This window comes from Lissotriton vulgaris, chromosome 5, assembly GCF_964263255.1.
Source record: "Lissotriton vulgaris chromosome 5, aLisVul1.2, whole genome shotgun sequence".
In the NCBI taxonomy this organism is placed as follows: Eukaryota; Metazoa; Chordata; class Amphibia; order Caudata; family Salamandridae; genus Lissotriton; species Lissotriton vulgaris.
In genome coordinates, this window is record NC_141693.1 from 307,495,400 (window position 1) to 307,519,189 (window position 23,790).

The 23,790-nt window shown below is 47.1% G+C and overlaps 1 protein-coding gene across 1 annotated transcript in view; it reads left to right on the top strand.

Moving 5' to 3' along the window:
* PRKCZ (protein kinase C zeta) overlaps window positions 1-23,790 on the top strand; it is a 943,345-nt gene that overhangs the window by 338,565 nt on the left and 580,990 nt on the right. Inside the window, exon 5 of the mRNA XM_086921534.1 lies at window positions 19,719-19,769. Within this exon, the coding sequence (XP_086777660.1) occupies window positions 19,719-19,769 (51 nt within the window). The remainder of the gene's footprint in view (window positions 1-19,718; window positions 19,770-23,790) is intronic.

Here is a 23,790-nt window from a genome sequence, read left to right on the forward strand (position 1 = left end):
GTCAATGTTGTTCTTTTGTGAATTTATCTGCTGAATTGATCTGCGTCTGCCATTGTTTTTTTTTCTGTTTACACTGGTAATTTTGTTCCCTGATCTTGGTTTTTGTGTAATTGTGTGAGCACCGTCAGTCTAAGATTGTATTGTATTTTGTATTTTTGTACTATGGTCTTTTTGTAATATATATTTCTTTGATATACGTTTATCACTGTATTTCATTGTTGTATTATATTTATGTTTTGTATAATCCTGTACCTGAACCTTTGTTAGTATTATAATTTTGGAGTCTTTACACAGCATACTAAACACAGGGGTACTAATACTGGACCTTCGGAAATCCTTAAGATGTGATGTTATGTCAATTAAATTTATATAAGCGCACGATTACCCTCGGGTGTCCTGGCGCGGAGTTCTGCTTCAACGATAGTCGAAGGGGGATTTAATGAATAAAGAGCCAGGTTTTCATACCCTTTCTAAAGGAGAGAAGGTCTCCGGCATTTCTCAGAACAAACGGAAGCTCGTTCCAATCCTTGGACGCACAGGTAATAAAGTTCCTACCTCCCAAGCTGGCTTTCCTAACAATGGGGATCTGGACAGTTTTAGCTCCTTTGGACGGCAGGGTCCTGATCGGGGCGCACCATTAAAATCTTTACCTTAAATGGTCAGGGCCAATACTGTTGAGAGCCTTAAAAACTACGCATAATGCCTTAAAATGAACCCTTTTCCTCACCGGGAGCCAATGTAACCGAGTTAACTCCCTTTTTACCAAAGCAAATTTCCGTATACCCGTCAGAAGCCTAGCGGCTGCATTCTGAGCTAAATGAAGCCTATTAAGATGTTGGTTTTGGGCATTCAAATAAATGCCATTACAGAAGTGTAAACGTGACATAACAAGGACTGTGACTGCTGTCCTGAGGTCCGTTTGAGAGAGAAAGGGTTTAATTTTCCTCTGAATTCGCTAGATCACTAAGCAAGAGAAAACTACTGAGCTTATGTGGTCATTAAAAGTCAATCTATTGTCCACAATGACCCCTAAATTTTTTACTTTCAGGGATGGAGTAGGCTGATTTCCCAACTCTGAGGGCCACCAATCCGGGGTCCAGATATGCGGGTTATTACCAAATACAATCGCCTCAGTCTTTGTAGAGTTCAGCTTTAAACAATTCAAAGCCATCCAACCTACTATGGCTTGCATACAGTCATGGAAGCAAGCTCCAGCCTCCTTTTCATGACCGTTTTTAATGGATAAAACGACCTAAGTATCTTCAGCATATGAGGTTAACTGAAAACCAAAGGATCTGATCAGTGCAGCTAACTGTATCGCATAAATATTAAAGAGGGTGGGACTCAGCGAGGACCCTTGAGGGACCCCACACAGGAGACTAAATGGCTAGATTTATGATTATCCAGGTCGACAGTTTGGGTTCTATCGGCTAGGAAGGATTGAAGAAGTTTCCAAGCCACACCACAAACTCCAGCCCCAGACAACCGATCCATCAACACCCTGTGATGGACCGCGTTGAAAGAAGCTGACAAATCCAACATTATCAAAACAGACTTCCCACCACAGTCAAGAGCCTCCTTATCTCTTCACATGATTTAATGAGAGCAAGTTCTGTACTGTGATTGGCTCTAAAGCCATACTGAATCTTGTCAAAAACATTGTTGTTTTTGCAGTAAGAACTCAGTTGAATATTCATGGCTTTCTCTATGATTTTTGAGGGCAACGGAAGCCGAGAAATAGCCAGATAGTTGCCAGGATCAAGAGGGTCTAAGGTGTTTTTTTTAAAGAGGTAGAATAGATGCTAAACGAATTTCTGAGGAATACTTCTAATGGTGAGGTATCTGCAGTTAGAATATCCCAGGTGTCAGACTGGATCGAGGCAATATTACACCAACTTTTCTGCGTGCTGCTGCGAGGATTCTGTATTGCCTAGAACTGATAGAGCTGAGCCACAGGCACGCCATTTATGTATTCTGAAATCCATTCCATTATTTTCCCTCTTCTCCCAGATCCAGAGCTCCGCTCCCAACTTTTTCAGTCCTTGAATACAAAATGTATCTTAGGCACTGTGCAAGGAATTATTTCTTTCCCCCGAAATCAACAGGATTCAAGCCATACCTGGACTGCATGAAGCAATTGCTGTTGATGGTTAGACACAATGTGATTCTTTGGTGCTTGGGATCCAGTCACAACTCAAAGTTTTGCAATAAATGCACCTTCATGCACCCGAAGGGAATCCAGGAGTGGTAGATGAAACTGTCAGCTATTATAGGAAGAGGTGACGGTCAAAACATAAGCCCCACTTCAAGTAGGCAGGTATGTGTGATCCTGTTCAATTAGTCAGTCGTTAGTGAAGTCCTGTTCTTGCCTAATGTCTTCGGGTAAGTTGAAGATCCGCTATAAGTGCAAGAAAGCTAAGCGGACTCGACCCTTATCCCACCAGTCAAAATGAAGAAAGAAGGTGCAAGGCCAACAATCGAAAGATTATACCCCAGAAGCATCCTCTGACTAATCCTTGCCTGCAACTCGTCTTATATGCTCCGAAGTCCATTGGCCATTATTGGTCCTCCTCCAACTGGCAACCTTCAAGGAGGCTGTGCTGTACCTTCTCCAGAGGTTTTCAGTTCACTTTTGCATGCATTCGTGCCCGACGGATCCACAAGGGGCAACAGTTGGACTTCCGTTAGTGGGCCCTTCATTGACTGATACCTCTGGATCCATTCCCAGACCTGCACCAACGCCAGTGCAAACTTCTACCCCTGCTCCTGGATCTGCAGCTGTCCCTTTCATGTCAGCACAGTGTACGACACTACTAGCACTAGCCAAGCATCCAACTCCAACTCTGGTCTCTGACCCTGAACGGTCATTGGTCTTCTCCAGGCCTCTGTTACATTACAAGATTACAAAGGCACAACTAGTCCATTTGCACCCAAATTCTAATCCTCAGACATGGTTTCTGCCTCGACGGCATCAGACACCGGCACAGCGAAGGTATGCAAAATCGTTCCTATGACATTGATGATGATGCAGAGGTGGACAACCTGCCCCCTTGTTACTATCCGGATGATGGGCTGTACCTGGATTTAACCGAATGACTGGGCTGGATACATTCCAGAGACTCAGCTAGACTCCTCACCTGGGCCATCAATGGAAGAAAGTGCCTCTCTTGCTGCTGAAGTGCAAAGGGCAGCAGAAATGCTAGAATTACAGTTGCCTACTTTTAAAAAGAAGCCAAGTGTATTTCCTGTGACTCTTCAACCAGGTCCAACCTCTTCTGAAACACCATTGCCATTCAACTGGGCTTTTAAACACCCTGCTAAGGCCACTTGGTCCAAGCTGTGATTCAGTCTTCCAGTCAGCCTGTGGATAGATGACAGACTGGCCGCTGGTGATCATGATTTTCTGACAAGGCATCCGACGCCTGTAAGCTTGGCGGTACAGGCGTAAACCAGTAATCTCTTTTAGTGCCTTTCCAACCACTCATCTGGAAGGTCAAAATGCATTTATGTGTTTGGAAAAATAACATTCTCTTCGACTAATTTAACCTTAAGTTCCTTGAATGCTATGTACATTCTGGGTAGGTACATCCATGCTTTGTGGGATACTGCCTGCAAGTTTTTGCCAGCCCTTACAGAAGACCTCATGGCCCAGCTTGCTCAAATGATGCAAAATAGGCAGACATGGCCAAAGTATGTCTTATGTGATGGCTTGGAAACCACAGATTGTGTTGGCATTAGTGAAGTGCTTAGATAGGATTCCTGGAAGAAATCAACTGGGTTTTCTTGTGATGTCCAAGTGTATTTGAAGGGCATGTCCTTTGACGGTTCTAGATTCTTTGGAGCGAAGGCTGATTTGGTGCTTCACCAATTTAGGGATAGTGGAGCCACTGCACAATCTTTGGGGCTCTAGGATCTAGCCAAGCAGTTCAAGCAATAGTACAGGAACTTGAGGTTTCTGTTTTCCATAGCTCTAGATTTCAGACTGTGCCAGCCCTCCCAACCTGCGCAGTTCCTGTAGTTTTGTGGCAGCCAAGGCCGATTGCACCAGCAGGGACAGCACTCCTCTGGCTCTTACTCTTTGGCTGCATCATCTACTAGCTCTTTAACTTCCCTGCACAGGCTTGTAGTCAGGTGGTAAGAGACGGGATAAGGCATTTCCTTCCCAGCTGGAGATCCATCGTGTTAGACAGATGGGTATTGCAAATCTTTCAAAGACCCCTTAGCCTGCCTTTTATTTCCACCCTGCCTTATTTTTTATCCACATCAAAACAACTATCTGCGGTCCCTTCGGAAATCTGGCTGCAAGAAGTCAAACTTCTGCCATCCAAGGGTGCTATAGAGTGTGTGCCGACTTCGAAGGTGCTAGATGCTCTTCGTGCTACTTCCTCATACGGAAGGACAGAGGCCTGAGGCCTATACTGGACCTCCGACCACTGAATGCCTTTCTGCTGTGATCGAAGTTCACTGTATCTTAATTTTTTCTACACTAGATCCAGGTGACTTGATGGTGACCCTGACTGCTTTTGGATTTCCATCAACAACTGAAGTTTCACCTGGCCACATGTAGAGGATTATCTTCATTGGTATTGTCCTAGACATGCTGGTGTTCACTGCCTTTACACGTCTGCAGCGAGTTCTGGAAATTTAGGATATTATCTCTGTTTTGGGCTCAATCCTGGGTTTTAGTGAGGATGGCAGTAAGGCTTCTTGGACTCTTATTCTTGTATTTTTTTCCTTGTTCTGGACACCAAAAGGCGTGTGCTCAAGCCCTGCAGTAGAACCTTAGTTTTTAGACTCCCATCATTAGGGCTGTCTCTTTGTCTTCATCCAGATCTCGTGGGAGACGGCTCAAAATCTTCCTTGATGGAAGACAACTGCCAGCTTGAGCTGTGGCCGGTCATTCTCCCTTCTCCACCCAGATTGTTGCAAATGCATCATCGCTGAAATGGAGGGGCTATCTTGGTTAGATAGAAATCAGAGGCTTCTGATCTTCGGTGGAGAACCTGTTCATTCCAATCATCTGGAGCTTTAATCAATCCAACTCACCTTTAAAGACATCCTCCCTTCCATCAAGGGAAGGCTGGTGCAGGTCCTCACAGACAACTCGACCGCCATGTGGTACTGCAACATGCAGGGCAGAGTGGGGTCCTGGAACTTGCACCTGGACATCTACATCTCTGGAGTAGGCTGGACCAGCAGAACATCTTTCTGGTAGCTAGCTATCTAGCAGGATCTCTGAATGCCAGAGCAAACAAATTGAAGCGAAATCAGCTGATGGATCACGAGTGGCATCTCCATTCCGAGGTGGCAGGGGACGTTTTCGATTAGTAAGGAATGGCCTGGTTAGATCTGTTCATCATAGTCGAAAACGCATAGTGTCAAAACGACTGCGGTCTGGTGTTTCATCTAGGAAAGTTACTGAAAGATGCATTGCAACTCAGAAGGGATACTGCTCTCCATACGCATTCTTGCCACAGGCTCTCCTGCTTTGAGTTTTGAGAAAGGGCCCTTGTCTTCTCAATAGCTCCGGACTGGGCCAGGAGAGTGTACCACCAACTTCTCATGAGCATTTACCCGGACCTCCTGTCACAGTAACCAGAGACCGTCCAGTCCCAGAGTTTTTGCAACCTACACCTCCATATACAGAAATTAAGCATTGGCAGTTAAATGTGCTCCATCTACCAACAGCAGTAGTTGATGTCATTCTTGCCTGACACCCTTCGATAAAGTCAGTCCCTTCTGGCAGTAGCTTTTTGCCTGGTGTGGTGCTAGTAACAACTACCCTATGCAGGCCAAAATTTCTCATGTATTCTATGTTCCATCGTTGGCCCAGCAAAGTCTTTCTATGGGCACCATCAAGGTTTTTCTGTTGACCTTTATGGCCTTTTTGTTTTTACCTGATCAGCTCTCTCTCTATTTAAATCTCCTGTTTGGATGTCTATTATCAAAGGCCTGACCTGTTTTCCCCCCCGAAGCCATTCCTCATGCCACCATGAACTTATTGTTGACATTTCTTATGTGCTCACTTTTCGAACCAATGCACATTTGGTCACTGGGGCTACTGACATTCAAAACAGTTTCCCTGATTGCCATCGTCTCTGCACACCGCTTGAGTGAAATACTTTCTTGTACCACCTCATCCTTCGAAAGAGTAGAGACTTCATTGGCTCTAATCAAAAAGGGCTTTGAGTTTTCCTATCGACCGCACAAAATAACATCTTCTGGATGGTCATCTCTTTGTGGGATTCTATGGTGCTAAGAAAGGGAAGGCATTGCAAAAAAATACCCTATCAAGATAGAAAATCTTCTAAGGCAAAATCTGCTATTTGCAGACAAAGAAGCAACTTTATAATGATGTGGGCTTATTCCACCTGGAATAATGGAGCTATGACTACCTTGGGAAGGGGAAGCCAGTTCAGGACATCTGTCAGGTTGCAACATTGGCATTAGTTCACACATTCATGAAACATTACCGTTTTGGAATCCAGATCAGACAGAAGCGCCATTTTGTCAACTCTGTCCTGCAAGATTTCCTAGTCTGAGTCCAATCCTCAATCCCTCCACCTTTAGGAGGCACAGCTTTAGTATCTTTCTAAAACTGCGAAATCTGCAGTTAGAATAAAGCATCAGGGGAATAAGTTACTTACCTTGGGTGACAATCTTCTGGTGAACACTCAGTTTAACTGCGGATTTTTCTCTGCCTTCCCACCTCACAGTTCTGTGGAGTAGACTCCTGAACATCATAGTAGGTTTTCCAGTTTGATATTGGCCCCATGGTCACTTGTAATTTAACAGTGGTGCCAGACTTGCAGTTTGTTTGTAGTGCTCTGCGTCTGAGACAGCAGAAAGAGAAAGATTAAGACCTTGATGTCAGCGCACCAGTGTGTTGCTTGTCTGGGGCGTAGCTTGGTCAGTAAGATTGTGTGGGGGAGAGTGAGCTTCAGAGTGTTAAAATACATTGTAGGGCAAGCAGGGCCCATGAGAGGGGTGTAGGAGGCAATGGAAAGGGAGAGGAATGCACATTGGTAGGACTAATAACTGAGAGAAACACAATATTTTGTTAAATAATCAACATTTTTTAGGGCTTTCAAAACTGAGATAAGCGAATGTATTTGTGTGTTTTTGTCAGTGTGTGCTTGCAAAAATCCCAGGTGAAATCTGACAAACACCTCACCATACCCGACTGAAAGCACCTGTACCCACCTATTTATCAGAAAAAACATTTATTATGGGGGTGTAACGCCCCAAACACTCTCCTGAAGCTATACCCCTGGTGCTTGTATGCAACTCTGCCTAGTCACTTCTGGCATGGTTTGGAGTAACTGCAGAGCCATGAACTGCCACCTATTGGTGCACGGGAGCATTGGTCTAAAATACTCCAGATCCAGTCTGGCGCCTTTCGATATTCTACAAGTGAGGAATATCCTGTTACAGTATCAACCATAAAGAGGGCTACCTACAGTAAGTAACTTGTTCATCATGTTTTTGTTTCTTGAAAATGCTTGTTTCCACAGGCTTGCTTTGGAATGACTCAGTCACACAATCACACATTCATCCATCCATCAATGTGCACAACCATCCATGCACTTGCATTCATTTATCTGTGGTATCTGATAGAGACGTCTAGCTGCAGATTCCTTTCCTTTGAATTATCCTCAGGCACCAGACTGGATCTGGACCATTTTCTACAGCAGTACCTCTGTGCGTCGGTGTAGGGCATCTAGCGACGTCGTTAGGACGTCGTCCACCGGATGAGTTCTCCCCCGACACACTGACATCAGTTTAATCCTTTCCGCACTTCCACACTGTTCTGGAGAGCTGTACCTCTGGCCATATTTGGCCTATCTCAGCGTTGTCAATGACACAGTGAACCTTTTTCTGGGTGTGTTTGGTGTCCTGTGGACTACTATGTCGACCCCCCACTCTTATTTTATTTGCATGTGGTGTCGGAGCATGCACTATGACACTGACTTGTGTGGCTCATGTCTTTAACTTCAGTCTTCCTCGTTGCAGGAGCGCTGCATGACACTGTTGGCGGTGCAGTAGTTGAAGGTCCCTCATTGGTAGTGGTCTTCTTCTTCTTCCGAGGACTGCTCGAGGGCCAGCTCATGAAGTACTTCGTCTTTACTGTCGACTGATAAGTCATGCTGTAGATGGTCAAAGTTTCGGCCTTTCCCGACTTTACCGCGCACGTGCAGTGTCTCTGACATGTTTCTAATTCCTTTTGTTGCGGAGTCGAAGCAAGAGTCTGTCTCGCGCCTTACGGTATTCCCCAGCACCGAGGTGACTCTGGATCAGATGAGGGAATACTATCTCTCCCTTCATACTATTTTTGGTTCTCTATCTCCCTCTGGTGTGCGGCTTGGCCCCCAGGAAGCCGGAGAAGCCTTGACTCATTCCAAGCCGCGGGACCTCCCTCTTTGTCAGTAAGATGGATCCGTCATCAAATCCATAACGGCTCTGGTCCACAGCCCCTCGGGGGTCCACACCTGTGACACAAGTGAGTGTTGGATCTGCCGGCACAAGCATCAACGGCGCTGATCACTGCTACTGTGTTTCTCTTCTCCGACTCCGAGGTGTTTCCTTTTCGACCCTGGTCGACATTGGGGGCGGCGTCGGCAGTACAGTTCTTTTCGGACTACCTTCCTCCACCTTCAGAGGAGCTCCTGCTATTTTCCCCTCTGTAGACATGTATTTTGGTGATCTCGACGATGACATAAGTGTCACTACTCTGGCGTTTAATTGGGTGTCTGACCTTGGTGTGGTTTGTGGCCTTGACTTTTCCCCATCTTCGGGCTTGTTTTCCCCTCCTAGCCTCACTATTGAAGCTAGCTCTGCCTTTGCTGAAGGTTGTGATTGTTCTGGGGCGGCAGTTCCCTTCTGAAGAGGTGGCCATTGATCCCCTAATGGGGGTGCTTCATTAGGGCCAGATGGGGCCAACCCTGTGCTCCCCTTTAGTGAAGCTCTCTTTGATATTCTGTTGGGCTCTTAGGCTAAACATATTCCAAGGGCTTCCATGGAAGTTCTTTAACTCATAGGCCCTCTTCTGCCTCTGGTGACTGTCTCTGCCTTCTCAGACAGCCTACTCCATGCAGTTTTCTGGTTCAGGGTCCTACGGTCTCCCATGACATTGGCACCCTGCCTCACGTCTCTCCAGACAGGGAGTCTTAAGTCTAGATGCTCTTAGTTGATATATCTTTTCTTCTGCCAGTTCTGCTTTGCGGTCCTTTAATACTGTGTGTTTTCTGAGCCGTTTTTCTCACGTGTTGTGGGATTCGCTCTTGCACCTTCTCCCCTGCGTCCCTGATGATACCTGAGACACTCTTATTCAGCTGCTCCAGGATGGCCATCAGGCAGCTAAATTGTTGTGACATGGATACCACAGATGCTGTTGGGCGAGCCATGACTCTTTCTGTAGCTCTTCGCCGGCGCGTCTGGATACGCACCTCTGTTTTTTTTTTAGAAGTTGTTCAATCCACCTTGATGGACATGCCTTTTGATGGTCAACATCTGTTTGGCGCTCAAGCTGATCCCGCTTTATACCGTTTTGAGATCGTTGGATGGAGAGAAATCTTAAGCCCTGCTTGCTATACATTCCAGCCCTCTTTTTCCCTTGTACTTAGCTTGTAGCTGGATATTTTCATCTGGTTTTTCTTTTACATATAAATCGTGTTGTAACTGTGCCATTGGCTTTTCTTTTTTCACTTCATCTTTGAGTGGCATCCAATTAGCTGCTCCTGTGTACAGCAGGTCTTTTTTTAATTGCTTCCTGACCTGTCAATGACTAGTGGTCACAGTTATTGGGGCTTATTTGTTTTATGGCCAGATTAACTTCCACGCCTGTTAATGCAAGGTATTCTTTGTTTTTTCTACCCAGGATCCGTTGGGGTAATCTGCTTGTCTTGTGCGGATTCACTATAGCCTTCTTCCCTGTATCCCTGGTACATCGTTGGTATGATCTACATGAATTCCTCCATCTGTTTCCGTCACTTTGATAGCCCTTATAGGGTGCGTCAGATTGGGTGCTTGATAGGATGATGCATAGGGTTTCTCCTTGGTCTTTTGCCTATGCTTTATCTGGTGGCCTTCTTTCCTAGCAGACGCAAGGAAAGGGGCATATTCTTGACCTAGGGTACATTGTCAGCTCCTGCCCTACATGATATTTCCTTCCGTCCTTGCTTTCTTACTTCCTGGATTAGTACCTCTTTGTGCTAGTTCCCGGTATGTGCGGGTACAAAAGACTTTCTCTTTACCTCAAGGCTCCTTGTGGATGTACCTAGTCCGTTTCTTGGCATGGGTGGTCTACTCTGCTGACTCTTTCTCTTCTATGCCACTGTGTGATCTGTTGACGCCGTTTCTACCCTGCACGAACCTGCTATTGCTTTTCGCGTGTGGGGAGTATTTTTGTGCCTTGTTAGAAACCTTTCCATGACCCTTCCTTTACCAACTCCAACATTTAGTTATTGAACTGGTTCCTTTCATACGTATGTTCCTTGACCACCCTCTCTTCCATTGTTTCATATGGAGGTTGGTACTCCTCTCAGATTCTTTATGGTTTAAATCTCTTTATTGATTTCGAACTTTGAAAGGGAGACCGGACCTCCTGCTCCTGAAAGACAGTGCTATGCAGACATAACTAGTCAGCTAGGGTAACATTACTTGAGTAAATTCTAGGAGCGGGTTTACAGGAGGAGATTCCTAAACAAAGGAAGGAGTTCCCGAAACAAAATCCTCCACCCCCTCCCTCCCACCACCTGTCCACAAACCAATAAAAGTAATAAGGAAAAAAAATGGGGAAGAGTGCCAGCCCAGTGTCGTTCAGTGTGGTCGCTGTGGGTTGCGCTTCTCAGGGATCTGCGTGTCTGCCAGTCGGAGGAGCCTCAGATAACGGGGACAGGACAACTCCCTGAATTCCGCAGTGAGCAAGGTCAAGAATGGGCACCATAGCTCTGGAAATTAGTCCCCCCTACCTGCTGCAGTCAGGGAAAGTTTCTCCATGCCCAGTACCATCGAGAGCCTCTGAAGCCATCCTGAGTGTGGGGGGGCCTGTGGGGAGCGCCAGTGGGCGAGTATGTTTTGGGTGGCTGCTTCCAGGGCAATGGCGATGAGGCGGCCTCTCCTGGATTTCAGAGGGTACATCAGTGGGTTGGGCAGCCCCAGGAGATGTATGCTGGGAAGCGTTGGAGTTGTGTGTCGAGATGAGTCTATGTGATCTAAAATTGTGGCCCAGTATGGTTGGATGCGGTCGCAACTCCACAGCAGGTGCTCCAGGGTACCCAACTCCCCACACCTCCTCCAACATCGGTCGCTAATGTGAGAGTCGAAGTGATGGAGCCGTTCCGGTGTGTAATACCAATAGGTGGCAACTTTAATCAATGTCTCCGTAAGCCCCGAGTGGTACGCTGAGTGCCGGGCCCTGTAATATATGCCGCTCCATTCTTTGTGGGAAAGGGTCCTACCTAGTTCTCGTTCCCATCGCACCCTCCCAGCGTTATACGTGTGGGTGGAACCCGCTAAAAGGTGCTTATACAAATCGGAGATCAGTTTTTTATCCGTAGGTCGGGTAATCAGCCACTTCTCGTAGGGGGTTAAGAGGCGATGTGCTCCAGGTTTAATTTGTGGCTGGAGTGCCCAGTGTCTAAGCTGTAAGTATTGCAATCTACCCTTCTCTGGAATACCATAATCTACTCTAAGTTGTGGGAACGGTATGATGCCTTTCAGGTCAAATAGGTGTCCCAAGGACTGGCACGGGGAGGGGCGCCAATCCGTAAAGGCCCTGGGGTCCAGTCCTGGCGTGAATTCAGGATTATTAAAATGTGGGGTCAGGGGGAAAGGAAATGATGTTGGCTCATGTGTGGTGGCGGTTCGGTCCCAAGCCTCTAAAATCGTACCTGTAATATAGGATGCGTAGAGGTTGGGTGGCCTGTGCTTCTTCCGAAGGAAGGGGATACCCTGCAAGGGCAAGCCTGAGACTGCCTAGTCCTGGAACAGCCAGTGTTTTTCGGACTCCAGGCGCTGCCCCACTCCACTAAGTAGCGGAGCTGTGCCGTGTAAAAATAAAGCTGCAAATCCAGGACACCAACCCCTGCCTGCTCCGGGGGGAGAGCCGCTACCGCCCGCTTGAACCGTGGTTTGCGTCCTTGCCAGATGAAGTGCGACAGCTCTGACTGGGTCTGTTGGATCCAACCTACCGGGGGCGTAGTGGAAGAGTCTGGAAGAGGTAGAGGACCTGGGGGAGAACCGTCATTTTGACAGCCGCTATCCTACCCAGCCACGAAAAGGGGTAATGTTTCCCCCTGCCCAGTTCTCTGCGGATTAATGTGCAAAGCCTGTCGTAGTTGGCCGCAATAGTAGCTGGTATAGTGGGGCCTAAAAGCACTCCTAGGTAAGGAACTGTGGTTGAGGACCACTGGAGAGGGTGCTCTTCCTGCAAATGGGTCAACGTCTGTGCAGACAGGGAGATGTTAAGGGAAATAGATTTGTCTGTGTTAATCCTGAACCCCGAGGCCTGTGCAAAGGAATGTAGTTCCACAAAGCGAGTCCTCATAGACTGGGCAGGATCAGTGATGGAGAGCAAGATGTCCGCGTATAAGCTAATCTTATGGACGTCTCCCCCAAATTTAATCCCTGTGACAAGGGGGTGATTCCTAACCCTCCGTGCAAGTGGCTCCATATAGAGCGCGAAAAGAATAGGGGAGAGAGGGCACCTCTGCCGGGTGCCCCTACCAATATGAAAATGGGAGGACGTCTGGCTGTTAATCCGCACTGTGGCTTGGGGTGAGCGGTAGCAGTTGAGGATGTGGGTGCACAGGACCTCTCCCAGACCGAACCCATGCAGAACCTGTTTTAAGTAGGGCCAATGGAACCTATCGAAGGCCTTTTCAGCATCTATGGCCAGTAGCATAATTTCCTCCTGCACCCGGGACGCCGATTCTATGAGATGTAAAACTCGCTTGGTATTATCGCTAGTTTGACTTTGGGAAATAAAGCCTGCTCGGTCCGGCTCCACCAATTGGAGCATATGGGGAGCTAGCCTCGTAGGGAGGATGCTCGTATATAGCTTAATGTCAATGTTTAGGAGAGATCTGTCTGTACGCACTGCAAGTGGTAGTATCCTTCCCGGGTTTCGGGATGACTACAATCGAAGCCTCCAACATTTCCTCCGGGATCGCGCCGGGTTGGGCAAATGTGTTAAACAAGTCACGTAACCGGGGGGCCACTTGGTTACAAAAAGTTTCATAGAAGGCCGCGGAATAGCGATCTGGGCCAGGTGACTTCCCAAGCCGGAGGCGCGAAATGGCCGCAATGACCTCCTGTAGCCCAATGTCCCTATCCAGGCTGGTATCCTGATTAGGGGTCAGAGATGGAAGCTGCGCAGTTTCCAGATAGTAGAGGCTATGCTGTACATTGAGGGAGTCGCCCGAGTATAAGGTGGCGTAAAAGTCCCGAAAGGAATCTGCTATGGCTACATCGTCGGAGGTGAGGTCTCCACCACCTGACTGGATAGCCTGCACTCCCTGCCGCTGTCTCACTTCCTGCAGTTTATGAGCCAAGAGGCGGCCACACCTGTCCCCCCCCTGCTTAGTAGGAGTGGCGAAGGCGAAGGGCCACGCATTCAGCCTTCTCTTGGTTCAGCGCCACAAGCTGCTTTTGTTCCGTACAAAGTTGGCGCCAGGCCCTGGCAACGCCAGTGCGTTGGTGCATTTGTTCCAACTCCGCAACTCGTTGGGTCGATTCGGCCCGCTTCTGGCCACGTTCTTTGTTGATAGCAGGGGAGATGGCTATAAATTCTCCTCTCAAGACAGCTTTAGGAGCCGTCCACTGCGTCGCTAAGGAGGTGTCCGGGGTAGCGTTAAGAGTCAAATAGTTTGAGATGCCCGTCTTGATGCGGTCAGTTATGGAGGTCTGGTGCAAAAGGGAGTCGCGGAGTCGCCAGTGTCTCAGTGGTACCTGTGTACAGGGAAGTTGGAAGGAGGCCATGACGGGGAGTGGTCAGATAAAGACGCAGTGAGGATGTCCGGGTCAGTAGCTAATGTCAGTAGTGGGGTGGTACACAAGAAGTAATCAAGTCTGGCATAGGTTTTGTGGGCTCCCGAGTAATAGATGAACGTCCGGGTCTGTGGATGGAAGTGTCACCATAAGTCAACGAGGCCCAGGTCTCGGAGTCGAGCCATACCTGAACGTGAGAGGGCCCCTACCTGGCTAGTGCGTTGGCAAGATCGGTCAGTGAGATTATCAAAGACAAGGTTCAAGTATCCTCCCAGTAGAAGGCGCCGCTCAGAGTTCGCCGTGGCTTCAGTGAGAGCGGTGTGTAAGAACTTGTCCTGGCCCTCATTGGGAGCGTATACCGAGCCGATAATGAGAGACATCCCCGCTACCTGGAATCGGTATGTGAGTAGGCAGCAACTGATCACAGCCTCTTTCTGGAGTACCTTGCCCTGGAATGAGCGGGAAACCAGTATAGCTACCCCAACCGATTTAGTAGAGTGCGAGGAAAACAGTTGTGTGGGGAAGGCCCGGGACTTCATCCTATGCTGGTCCTTGTATAGCAAGTGAGTCTCCTGTAGCAGACAGATGCCGGCTGTGAAGTGTTCTAAGTAGTTAAGGACAGCCCGTCTTTTGATGGGGTTATTCAGGCCCGAACATTCAGGGTCAAGACCTTCCATGGACCGTGTGGCATTTAGGGCACTGGGTGAAGTGTTTCGATATAATCGCCGTGTAGGCTGTGTGCGGAAATAGTAGGGGAGGAGGGCGGCAGAGTCGGTCCCAGAGGTGGTGTGCGCTGCTAAGTGGAGGGAAATTGTGGACAAGGGGAACCCACCCAACAAGATGAAAAAAGGGAAAAGGAAACCTAAAAGTCCATTACTAAAAAGTCCCCTGAAACTGTCCCCAATGGAGAACAGGACAACGAGGTTGAGGAACAAGGATTCGAGGAAGGCTTTCATGATAGGCTCGTCTCCCGTGGCTGTGGGGCCTCGTCTCGCCTCAGCCTCCGGGCCCGAGCCGCCATGTCGGGGTTGGAGAGTGAGCGGCCGAAAATGTCTTTGAAGCCCTTAGTCTTAGTGGTCCTAGCTTTGGACATACTACCATGCCTCCAGGGGCAGCAATAGCATAGGGCCGGGGGGTTGGGCGTGCACTCCCGGGAAGTGGGTCACCCCCCCGAGCAGGTTACACTACCCTCAGGGTCTCCGGAGTCTCAGGGCCCCCTTCTTTCAGCCCATCACAGCGCGCCACCGTGGCAAGTCCCGCTCTAGTTGCAGCCCCGCCGCGTGGTGTTGGGTGCAACAATCTGGTGGCAGCTATAGTCCCCCCGGCCGTAGCTGCACCTGGTGTCTCTCTCTGCCCACGTTGGCCATGTCTTAATTGTCTGTGCTAAATGCCAGGGATCCCATCGAAGCCGTGTTGAAAGGTACAGCCACTCACCCCCAGATGCAGGGCTGCCCAATCGCCACCGGGCCTGGGTCCCGGGTCTCAGGGCCGGCAGTCCCTCCTTATCCCAACACTTGACTGCTTTATGCAAGGGTCCTTGCGCGGCGGCGCTCAGGCGTCTCTTCCCGCTCCGGGGCCCCTCAGCGGTCGGCCGCGGCGGCGACACAAAGCCCCCGCCGCCTGAGTGCATCGGGGGCGGTGCCGGTGATGCACTTCTCCCTAGGCCCCGATCTGAGCCTCGAGGCAGGAGCAGCCTCCAAGGGTGCCGTGGTAATGCGGGCCGATCCGCACTTCGTGGGGCCTCAGCTGAGTGGTGCTTGGGGGTCTCCTCCGTCTGTTCGCGGCCCACCGGCTGCAGCGCACGGCCCCCCGCGGGCCCCCTAGGCAGCGGTCTTGCGGCGCACCATGCCACAAGTCGGGGCCCACCGCGGGCGGCGCCGCCGCACAAAGCCGAGCGGCCGCCCGAGCCCCGTGCGAGTACCGGAGGCAGGGCAGGGGCCGCGACTCGTGCCGGCCGGGTTCCCCAGAGCAGGGCCAAAGCGTTGTTGCAGGGCAATCCAGGGGAAGGTCTCACCTCAGTCCCGGCCGGAGGGACAGGCCCCACGGCTCCTTGCGGTGTCCCTCCGCCGTCCCAGCTGCAGCCGGGGTCTACCGGCCACCGGCCGTGATTGTCCTGGATGCACCACCAGTAGCGCCGTCTCCCTTGGGTTTGCTATGGAGGTGATGGGCGGAAACTGCGGTGTTGATAGCGGGCCTCGGCGGGATCCGACAAGGACCCCCCTGTTGTTAGGCCTCCGCCGGGCCATGAATGTCACCGCTGGGCTTGCGTTCACTGTCTGGCACAGTGTCCCAGGCTCACCACCGCAGCTCCCGTCAGCAGTGCAGGTCAGCGCGGAGTTCCGCCAACAATTTCAGTAGTGTCGGTACCTCCAGGGTGCTATCAGAAGCTTTTGCGGTGGACGGCAGGCAGGAGCTCGGGAGAAGACTTCCTACCTTGCCGCCAACTTGGCCATGCCCCCCCTCTCAGATTCTTTAGGGGACTTTCCTTCCCTTCTCATGAGCGAGGATCAAGTTCCAACTTCTCTGTGTTCAGTACCCCTTGGACTCGTGGGTGGGAAAATAACTCTCTCGACTCACATTTGATGTCACAGGACCTGTTGGCTGGACACAAGATGTCTTGTGGACACTGGAGATTTTCTATTGCTTTTGATTTTTCTCTCTCTTCTCTGCCTCTGGAAGGGGTGAGGTTCTTTCTCCTCCATAGCCGTGATTTACTGTGGGCTTCTTGCTGTCTTTCAATGATACCTTCTGACCCTTTTGTGGATTTTGTCTCCTATGAAAACATTTCTTTTGTGGCCTCCGCACTTGCTATGCTGTGTACGCTGCCACTCTGTCTGTTATTCCAGTTCTTCTACTTATCGGTTGGTTGTAGACCTCCGCTGTTGGTCTTTCACTTATTATCCTGTCTTTCTCCATGGATATTTTTTCTTCTAAGATGGAGGCTGGTTGTCTGAATAGGCCTTTGTTCAACTTGCTCGTTTACAGTCCCAGATAGTGGCTTTTGTTGCTCTATTCTAGCGGTTTGTTTTTCACCTGCTGTTTTCCCTTTCGATCACCTCTCGGAGGCCTTATTGTCGCCATTCAGTTGGTTGTGGCGTTTTATGCCCGATTGCTTTTCTTTTTCTTGGAGGTGTCATATCTTCTTATTCCTCTATTTTTTTTATGCGGTACAGTATGGATATTGCCGGTCCACCGCTATAATATCTCAGCCAGTGTCCAGTATTGTGCACTTTTCTATGTACCCTTCTGGGTATTCTTTACTATATAGCTTATATGGTGCATATCTATATTGTATATATTATACATATATGCCCATCAATATTATTATTTTTTTATTAGTATCTCTAGACAGTCATGTTGTGCTACCTTTCTAGGAGGGAGTGCGTTTTTGCTTGCCCTGATGCCTTTTCCTTGTGTCCCACAGTGCTTTCTCTTGTTTGTTGCATTGCTGTTGCACACCCTCAAAGCCTATGGTTCTCTGTTGCATGGTCCCAGAAGGCTTGCCTTTCTCTTGGTGTGTTTCACAGGGTTGCATATTGGCTATGACTATCCTTGTTATTGTTGCCATGTTTTCTTATGGCTTTGGGTGGTGTTTTTTGCATTGCTTGCCTCTATGGCCAAGGGCTTGGGCTCCATGGTATTAGCCATTATCTTTGGCCTTCAACCTCGTCCTCTCATGGTCCAGTTATCATTGGGGAGGTCTATGGTCTTGTAAATATCTGAAGTAGTCTTATAACCCATCCTTATTTTCTTCCATGGGTATCTTTTTCCATGTTTTCTACAATAATTCCAGTGAGTCATCTTCTTCCTCACCTGCCTTTACTGACAGCCGTTCTCTCTCTCTCTCTCTCTCTCTCTCTCTCTCTCTCTCTCTCTCTCTCTCTCTCTCTCTCTCTCTCTCTCTCTCTCTCTCTCTCTCTCTCTCTCTCTCTCTCTCTCTCTCTCTCTCTCTCTCTCTCTCTCTCTCTCTCTCTCTCTCTCTCTCTCTCTCTCTCTCTCTCTCTCTCTCTCTCTCTCTCTCTCTCTCGAGCTGGCTAGTCCTAGTCTGGGGTCTGTAGTGGACCCGTTTGCAGACCCTACTCTGGGGATGGTATTTCTTGGGTATCTAATTCAAAGATCAGCAATCTGCAGCTAGGCATCTCTATCAGATGAATAAATTACCTACCTGCGGTAACACCTTATCTGGTGGAGAATGGATCTAGCTGCAGATTCCTTACCGACCAGCCCTCTTCCCCGCTCAGCGAACTAGGTTGTCCTTACTCTCCCTGATCCCTTCTGCCATTTTCGTGCCTTTCAGTTATACCAAAAAAAGAATAGTATTACAAATGTTTTTTACAAAAAGATAATTCTTTTTGGGCACACTTTCCTATTGTTGTCTCTTAGTGGCTCTGTGTTTTAGCACGGAAAGTGGTTACAGAAGAAACTGACATCATCGTGCCGGGGTATGCTTATATTGTCTCTGTCGACGTCACATCTGGTGGACAACGTTGCTATGGAGTCGCCCAACGCCCTCTACCGATGTGCAGAGGTACTGCGGTAGAAAACTTTACAGATCCAGTCTGGTGCCCATATCCTGCCTTTACTAGATAAGGCATTACCGAAGGTAAGTAACTTATTCTTCAGTCACTCACCCAGTCCATTCATTCACTGTGTACTCTGTTGCTGATCCATCCGTGCCCTGCATCATCCTTGCATCGATCCACTCGCCTATCCATGTAAAGACTCACAAATTGGACAGCTACTGGCACTTCATTTAGTAAAGAATAAAGGCTAGACTGTCAAACATTGACTGTTCTTGCGTGGTTATGTGCTGCTCCCTAGATGTCTGCTTGCTCGTGAAGGCAGAGCCATTCATAGGAGTCCGCTCTTCCTTAGGTTTTGTTAATTATAGCAGTCAGGAAATTCAGTGTTATGCCTACTGTTGACTTAGCCGTGGTGTGTGTGGGCTGGCATGATGCACATTTTCCACCTCTTCAATAGAGTACTGTTGGTGTGGAACTCTGATGTGCTTGACTCCCGTTTTTCTAGTCCTAGGCTGTTCAACAGAGCAGAAATTACAAAATATTATGCTTACCAAAACCTCGCTCCCCTTCTCTAAAGCAAAATTGTATTTGTTTTCCAAGTACAAACGCTGCCTTAAAATGTCGCTCGTGCGGTATATTTCCTAAATGGGACAGCCATCATATATTTTTAGAATCTGGTCTCTTTCCTAGTGAAGTCAGGCCTTATGTAGCGTAATGGCTTGAATTTCCAACTTTCCAGCCGTCCCCGGCCCAACAGTGCTCGCTTGGTTTCCGTGCTGCCCTCTGCTTTCATGTTTGTTAGTCACTGGCTGGGCAGGATGGCAGAGACGCATAAAGGCGCTGGCCTGGTTTCCTCTCTCCACTCGCCTCTGCTTCCCACCCTTCCTCCCCGCCTGTGGACTCCTTTCAGCATTCCATGACGAGCTGGCTTCGTTTAGAAAGTCTGCAGCCAGCAGCTCATTTCGGTGGCAGTTGCTCTCGGCACATAAGCGGTCCTTGGAACTAACTGTACAGTCGGAGGAAGACAGGAAAAAAACTTCCAGGGGGTGGATGGGAAACACGTCTACATGTTTCTTTGCTGCAGACTGTCATTTCCATGCTGTCGGGTCAGGGAGCCGGGAAGGATGCATTGTTCCATTGAGCCATGAAGTACTCTTTTTAGTTTCAAGAACAATAAAGAGGTGTTTTGTTGCCGTTTTCTTTCAGTTTTTGCGAGCATCCCAGAGCAGCCCGGCATGCCTTGCCCAGGAGAAGACCGTGAGTACCAAATTGAAATAAATAATTGTTGTACTCGGTAACAAAAGTGTTGCTTTCTGTAACAAAATACAAAATCTAACATACCTTTGCAAGTGTGTTACAACGTAGTGACAATGCAGATAGCAAAAGCTTTTCAGTGTGTGTGTGTGTGTGTGTATGTAATGTGCAAATAATTGCCAATGTTATATTACCAAGTGTCTTTAAGTTGTGTTCATATGTGCTAGTTTGCGCGGGCTGATTGGTTAATTTTTATATCGTTTTTGAGACTTGTTGTTCACCCTCATTACTTAAATTGTTATAATGCTGGAGGCAACATTTGAAGGTGTATTTATAAGAAAAACTGGTTCTTATAGTCCTAAATAGTGTTTTCAATCCTGCATGATGACCTCCAACCTGTGGCCAGTCCCATTCTAGTGTGCATCATTTTGCTCAAATTATTAACTCTTGACTGAGTGGGCAGTGTCTTAGCATCTAAGGATGCTATTGTACAGAACAGGCTTCCAAGGTGCCTTGAATCTAAAGTATATTGTGGCTATGTTAGTGATCCGACCAGGTCGTGTTAGTCCAATAAATATTGTTGTCATGTTCCTGTTGCATAGGGCACCACGCTGGCGCAGATTGAATTGTAAAGCCTGAGTGGTTGCTTTATTCTTTTAACTATTCTCTCTGCCAACCAGAGCATTAAATGCATGTGACATTGTTTCATACTACGATTATACTGTCATTATTCCACTTGACTCAAAAGCAGTGTAGGTTACTTAATAAGGAATGTTCTGTTGAGGTCACCCATTATTAGATGACCTCTTTCTTTTGTAGGTATGGATTTACAGTTGTGCTGCCTGCACAGCTTTGGTTCCCAGCACTTTAGCATGCACGTACAGTGGTCTGTGGGTCCACTCCACAGGCGCATTCTCTCATGTCATGCTATTTGCTGTACGGATGTATCTTTCCGCCTTCCTTTGCAGAGCATAAGGGGCTTTTTTATGTCCAAAAAGTATGCTCCATAATCACACGTTTAATTCTTTGCTCCACAAGTGTTGCATACATTCAACAATCTTTTTTGCCATTTCTCACCAAATAAGTATTTCCTAATTACCATTGTTTTGCCCGTGTCAGGACTCGCATGTGGTGCTGATCTTCATATAGCTGCCTATTTTATTTTATTGTTCGGCTAAGGGCTGCCACCTTTGGTTTAGACATAATGATCACATTGCTATGGCTTCTATTTTCCTTGTTCCCATAAGTCTCATCTCGTGGATAATGGAGGTGTTTTTATTTCAAACTCCGATTTCAGCTGCTTTTCCTCACTCCCACAGAGAGCGAGACTTGAAAACAATTCTGTTACTTTTCATATCTTGAAACTTGTCAATATTGTTACCTACCTCAATGGCACTCATTTTCTCAACCTAAGAAGGTTGAAAGGCTGAGTGGACCCCCTGGAGTTTGAACTTGTGACCATGAGGCTAAAAACGCAGACTTTTTGTCTGGTTGCATTAGTCCACTGAGCGAATAAACAGCTAAGCCGGATATATTGGCTTTGCTAATGCTTATTCATACTAGTGACTTGCTGAAAGACTTGTCCATGGCTTTTAATAATTTCCTCGGCAATGTCCAAATTTTATTTTGCACTTTATTCTTCTACAGTTATGAGGTTTACCAAGATATATCCTGGATGTATTTTTATTTTTTGTCGTCATTTTATGTTCTTATTCCCCAGGTGTGTTGAATTCCTATTAAAGTGCAAATGTTTGTGGTCTGTAATCGCAAGCAACATTCAGTATGGTGACAATCCATTGCCAAGAAGGGGCCAGGCAATGGTTCCCTCTTCCCCCTTGTCCAAAGTGTGTGATTGCTTGGCATTTCCATTGCATATCTGCTGCTAGCAATGGTCCTACACTTTCACTGTCTGTTATCAAGAGAATATCCTACACATGGAAGGGCACTTGAGATCTGCATCAAGATCTGCTTGTAAAAAACATACTGTTGGGTGACATTGACCTACGTTTTGATGATCTTTTTGAATTATATATTTATGCCAGTTATAACATTATTTTCGATCACTAAGATCATAAAAGTACATACTTCAACAATACATAGTGCATATTTATAAAGGTCCAAGAATCAAATGGATAAAAATGGAATATTGTAAATTCACTTTTATAAAATCACAGTTTTAAAAACATGAAGGATCAGAGCATTCAACAACTCTGGTCAGCAATATACAAAACAATATGCTTCTGTTTATGCCCGTTATACACTCTTTGTCCTTTGGCTTCCTTAATTTTCCATTAAGAGAGAAGTGTATTTCCCCTTTGAAAGGTATCTGGTATAGCACACCCTCTTTTGCACTTTGGAGGTATTATATGTACTTTTCCAAGTCACCAATAGATCTTGTATGTTAGATTACCACTTTTCTTAAGCATTAGCCTCCCATATAATATGTGTATGCATGTCATTGCATGTATTGTGTAACTGTGCATGTCTGATGGCAGTTCAGCTACTCGTAATTGTAATTATAAATGGATTTACAATGACTGTGCATAGCACTTGACTGGCTCATTGGTCCAAATGTGCACGACCTTATTACCCACTATAAAAGAATAAATAGCAGACCGGGCTCTCAAACAGTGAAATAAGGCCACTTTAGTATTTTTCCCAAGACTATCATTTCAAAAAGTGTACCATTAATAAAACCAAATTTGGTTTGATGGTACCTCCAATCAGCCGTCGGAAGCCCTTAGCGGCAACTTTTTTACATTCACAAAATCAATTTTTAATCTACTCAATAAAAACACAATCTTTGATCCTTTGTCTTTCACCTCCGCATACCATACAAGGATGAACAGAATTGAGTGCCATCTCGGAGGAGGCTGGAACAATCTGACACTGGCTCCTCACTAGTTTCAGCTTTGATGAACTGAACAGCTAAATAACATGATAGCAAAAATGCAAAATGATGATCCTTCATGTTCAGTTATCTGGAATCTAAATTCAGACAGCATGTCCATTTTATCTTCTAGTGTGGTATTTTTTGTTTGTTTGTTTTCACAGTTGTCTCTCTGGCTGAAATTCCTCTTCAAGCTGAAGGGCTCTTGAATGAGAAGAACTCATAAACCATCCCATATGGGGAGGCATTAAATGGACTGAGGACATATAGGAATCTGGTATTCACAAGGGACTATAGGTCCTCAGATACCCATTGTCCTTCCACCTGTAAAGGAAATGGTCATTGTAGTGATATTGATTTCATGATTTTATCATAATTTTATGTTTGTTTACAGGATAATACTGGTGTTGCCAGTTGTATTAGTGACCATAACCTACTCAGTTTCAGTTGGTTTGAATCTGCCTAATAATCATAAGGGAAACGTTGGTCAAGAATTAGTCTACGCAAAGAATAAGGGTATCCGAATTAAATGGGAAACTGTTCACAAGAAATGCTTGTTGGAAGAGCTTGTACGAGATCACCATCATGCTTTTAGGATCCTGACCCCTCATAGTGAGGATCCACAGAATATCATTGAGGCTTTTAATTCAGCCTCCCATTCAATTTCTCCAAGATTGTGTGTAAGAAACCCAATTGAGCTAAAACGTACCAAGGACTGGTTTAATCGTGCTTGTACAGCTGCCCATAAACATTTGAAATGAGCACTCTCCAGGCCTCCACGTTCTAGGGAAGATGTAATCTCTGCCTATAAGGCCTACAAGGAAGTCCTTGCTAATAGGAAAGCTGAGGTCGGAGCCAAAACTAGTATGGATTTGTAGAAGGTAGGGAAGCTAAGGGATAGTGCTTCATTTTGGAAGGTGGCTAACCACCCCTTATATCCGATCTTCAAAGACCTATGATCGAATCCATTATTCCAGCTCAGACTTGGGTTGATCATTTTTCAAATATTTTTGACCCGCCCAGGTCCATATCCAATACCTCCAGCCTGGTGGAACCATGTTGCAGTCAGGAGGCCTTATTCCAATTTAGTCAGTCTTTGGCATTCAGGATGTTATCTGAGCTATTAAGCCAAAC